At 53.1% G+C, this 4,520-nt stretch overlaps 1 protein-coding gene across 1 annotated transcript in view; it reads right to left on the bottom strand.

Annotated features, from left to right (window-relative positions):
• Positions 1-1,644: 1,644 nt before the first annotated feature.
• CLCN1 (chloride voltage-gated channel 1) overlaps positions 1,645-4,520 on the bottom strand; it is a gene marked incomplete at both ends in the record, with an annotated part of 27,000 nt that continues 24,124 nt past the window's right edge. Inside the window, 3 exon segments of the mRNA XM_081038256.1 lie at positions 1,645-2,016; positions 2,611-2,697; positions 2,786-2,890. Coding sequence (XP_080894382.1) covers positions 1,645-2,016; positions 2,611-2,697; positions 2,786-2,890 — 564 coding nt within the window.

Here is a 4,520-nt window from a genome sequence, read left to right as displayed (position 1 = left end):
TGGGGTTTGCTTATAGCCTTTGGGGGGAGGGGGAGCATGTGCAGGAAGAGGCTGTTGGGGGTGGGGGAGGGTCGCTTTTCGTTTGGGGTTAAAGGCTGTGCAGCACGATTTACAACAGTCCCGGGAACGGCTGTTTTTACATTATTGTGAATGAAACTGCTCATGCTAAATGATTTTCTCATGGTGGGGGGGGGTGCACTTTTATTTTTAATTCACTTTATTAAAGGAAAACCCAAATCTTCCATTCCTCCCCTTCCACTGCCCCAGTTCCCGGCCCCTTCCTTCTTATCCTTGTGTTAAGGAGGGAATCTTGATGAATGAGTTTCAGACCCTCTCCCTGCCCCCACCTATTCAGCCCATACTCGTCTTCCAGGTCTGGGGAATATCCATTCTTATGGCCAGTCTTAGCATGTTTTCTTAATGTGACATCCCCACCCCAGGCCCAAGAGAGATTCTATGACATATATTGCAGAGAGAATTATATATAAATATATATAAATATTATAGATTATATACACATGGGCATGGGCTTGAATGCCCACTGCCAGCCCCCTCCTCAGGTTGCAGCCTCTCTTGGCCTGGGGAGGAGGCAGGAATGGAACATTGGGGAGGGCTCCCGGCTGTGTTCAATGGCACTAAACAGAATGTGGTGGTATCTTCTGACTACGAGTGTCTTCTTTGGGGGATGAAGGAGACTGGGCCCCTGGGAGGGGATGGAGGGAGGAGAATGTCATGTTGGAGAGGGGACACAACTAAAGAAGGCATCAAAGCAAGGAGGGAGCAAAGCGCTGGGTGTGGAAGCAAGGGGTTCTGGGACGCTGGGAGCCCCTGGGGCCACTTACAGAAATGGCAGCTCCCTGTTGCTGATTTCGGGAGGATAAGGTTCTGACTTGCCAAGTGTGGAGGCTCTTCTAGCGGCTCCCCCCACAGTCTCTTTATGCACATTTTACTGGTTAAATGGGGGACAAAGGAGGGGAAATGGGATTGGCCTTCCATTGCCTTAGTAAGGGCCCTGGCTTGGGGACAGAGAGTGGGAGCCAGATAGATCTAGTCTAGAGGCAAATTTAGACGAGTGGATGTGGGCAAGAGGGGAGCTCACCAGGGTGGTGGGGGACTCAGAGAAGAGGCTGTGGACAGTTTGCAAGTGTGTTTTGGGGCCGTCAGTCTATGAGGCCAGAGGTGGTCCCGTTTCCTCCTCCAATATGGCTCTTGCGGGGCCTAAGTGCTCCTGGGCCTCCCTTTACCCAACCCCTGTGGAGGCTGAAGGACAGATGGACAAGACCAGGAAGCTGCTGGGACAGAACACTAGGGAGTTTGGGGGAGTGAGAGGAGGTGCAGAGAGGCAGGGAGTTCCCCAACCACACATCAGGAAAACTCAGGGAGCCCCATGGGGTATCAGGGACTCTTCACGGGGATGTCTGGGAAGGGGGAGGAATGGCCTAAATAATCGCCCACAGCTACTCTCTGCCCAGATTCCCACGCCTCCTCTAAGACTATCACTGTCACGTTTTAAGATTCCCAGGAGGGGCCAGGGTATTGGCATGATCTCTCCAACTTCAGGACATACCCTCTCCCACACAATTGCACTCTCTGGCCTGGGCCTCTCTCAACCCCCATCTCTCAGGAGGCGGTCTTGGGAGGTGGTCAAAGGATCAATTCATCTTCCTCCTCCTCATCTGTAGATCGCAGACTGGGGCCTTGCAGGATGTCAGCCAACTCCTCTTCCAGCCCTGGACTCTCCTCCAGCTCCAGCTCCTCCAGCTCACCTTCCGCCTTGGCTGGAGCCAGGAGGAGAGGGGTATGTGGGCAAGGGGAGGGTGTGCGGGTCTCTGGCATGGCAGGGGTCCCTTCCTCTGGCCCAGCGGCCCCAGTTTCATCCTCAGGCAGGCTCCAGGCCTCTGTGGGAGGGAGCGGGCCCCCAGGAGTCTTTCGAGTAGAAGTTGTGTTCCGGAAGCTGGCAAGGGGAGGGCGGAGCTGCACCCCCGACTTGGTGTGCCCCTCGATGGCCTTCTGCAGCTGGGGGGCAGAAGAAAAGGGAAAGAGGGTACCGAATTGGGAAAAGAAAGATGAGGCAGGGTGAGAGAGAGACAGGAGAGAAGAACAGATACAATAAAAGGGAAAAGGAATGGTAAAGATGGAGAGTGGCAAGAAAGATGGACAGATCATAGAAGACAGAAAAAGGAAAAGAAAGGGGCATGACCAAAAGACCCCCCTGCAGAGCAGGGACTCTCAAGCCTCCAGAAGGGGGTCCTCCTGTGACCCCATTCCTAGTAACCTTCAGGCCCCCTTCAGCCACATCTCATCTCTTCCCTCCTTCCATGGCCCTCCCCATAGTACGCTCCTATAAAACCATCACTCAGGCGCTGAACCCCGACCCCAACCCATGCCAGCCCTGGACGATCTCAAGGGCTACATCTGGGGTGGAGGTCTCTGTCCCCTTTAGGACTGCAGCCATAAAAGACTTGGCCGTCCTCTACTCCCCGACCCCAGTTGTTGTACCCCCAATCTCTGTGTGAGAAATAGAGAGGGAAATGGGGGATTAGGACCATCCCCTCACATCCTGTGCCAACCCGTTCCTCCTGCTGCTAAAATGGAACACATCCCTCTTACCTCCTCCAATGCCAGCACCCCCCGGAGCTTCCCCATATTGGTCACATAGGCAAGGTGGAGACCCAGGAGTGAGAAGAGCGTGTGAGTCTGTGTGGAGAGAGCAGGGGGTCAGTGCAAGGGCAGCCCCACCCCCCCACACCCTCCCAGCAGCCCTGAGTGCTGGGCAAGGACTAGCCTGGTGCAGGGACGCCTGCTCCACCAGCTGGAAAGGGGACTGGTCAATACAGCAGCAGTCAAAACAGACAGGCTGGCTCAGCTGCTCCTGCTCCCAGGCCTCTACCTGTCGGGCAGAGTAGGGTAGTCACCCAAAATCACAGGAGTCCCCCTCCACCTCAGACAGGAGGAGGCTTTGATCCCCAAGCAGCCCTCTTAGCCCACGCCAGAATCCTGAAATCTGCAAGGAACTAGCACAGACCTTCCAGATCACTCGGCCGCCTCCCTCCCTTCGTCCCAGGGAATGGCCCCTCCACAGGCCACAAATCAACCTTCAGCCTCAGGCACCGGGACCCCTCTCCCGTGTCCACCCCTGCTGCTCCAAACACTTGCTGTTAGGTTGGTGCAGCAGTAATTGCGGTTTTTGCAATTATTTTTAACCTTTTAAACCACAAGTGCTTTTGCACCGACCTAGTATTTCCGATGCACCTTTCCAGCCTTTTTCCCTCCTCGGGTCATACCCGACTGCTTTCTGTTCCTCAGACATGCCTTCGGGCTTCCATGCTGGCTGGGCTGCACTTCCCTTACCTGCCCACCCTGCGCCCACACAGCTCTCCTGCCTCTCCCAGGCACTGGCTTTGCCCCTTTTCAATTCCTGCAGCACTCTGCTGGTCTCTGCTTTTCAGAAATGCACGGACCATGCTCCCTCTTGCATTGGCATTTGTCTAACCTCTGCCATTGGACGTGAACTCCTTGAGAGTGTTACTGGTATTGATGGCTGCATGTCATGAAAATACTAGCACATTTGCCTTTTCCGCCACCCATCATGCGCGTATTTGTTGGGTTTGAAGAGCTGTACTGAGTCGCCCAAGTCAAAAAAGCTATCCTTTAAAACACGATGGCCAACTCACCTCTTGACTTTAGATACGAAGGCCAAATCTCTAAGCTTTCAAGGAATCCAGTATAGCTCTGGCTTTCATAAATGAATCTAAAATTTTCTGAAATCCTCATCTTGTCTGACGAAAGGTACACGTGGAGTTTGGCCAGCTCTCACAGCACTTGGTGACCAGACCACTTAGCAGGTATGTTGCAGAGACTATTTATTTACAGGACGGGCTAGACCCTTGCCAACTCCGCTTTGGCTGCCCCTGTCCTCCTGGACCTTTCTGTGATCGTTCCTGGCCTGTCTTAGTTCCATTTTTGCCTTCCCTTAAAGAACAGCAACAACAGACCCATTTCTAGCACACATATACCAAACATTTCCTCTGTGTCAGGCATTATTCACATTGCTTTACACATCTTCACTCATTTAATCCTTTCCAACAACCCTATCGTGATAGCCCTTGACAATGGAGGAAGTGAAGGCAGAGTGCTTCAGTAGTTTGCCCAAGATTGCACAGAGGAGGAGCTGGGCTGCTGATGTGCACTGCCGACAGGGTTCCAGGTATCCCCCCAGCTCTTGCCCAAGGGGAGGACGATGCCTGCTCTTGGCTTTGAACTTGAAAAAGCTCAGCCCCAGATACACACTGGAGCTCCAGTTGTGTGTACTCCTGACAGTGTAGCAGAATGAAGTCATAGCAGGGACTTCGGATGATCGAAAACTGAATTCATGCAATATTCCCGTAGGTATCACCCTTGGTATTACCAAGGATGTCACCTTGATCTGGTCTGAAAGCCATGTTCAAAATAATCTGAATCTTGACTTCTATTGAGTCTGATCCCTCTCAAATGTCAGCTGGTAGCTGCCTAAAGGTCTT

This window comes from Rhinolophus hipposideros (genome assembly GCF_964194185.1).
Source record: "Rhinolophus hipposideros genome assembly, chromosome: 25".
Lineage (NCBI taxonomy): Eukaryota > Metazoa > Chordata > Mammalia > Chiroptera > Rhinolophidae > Rhinolophus > Rhinolophus hipposideros.
The sequence above is the reverse complement of the archived record's forward strand: the minus strand, read 5'-3'. Positions and strand labels throughout refer to the sequence as shown.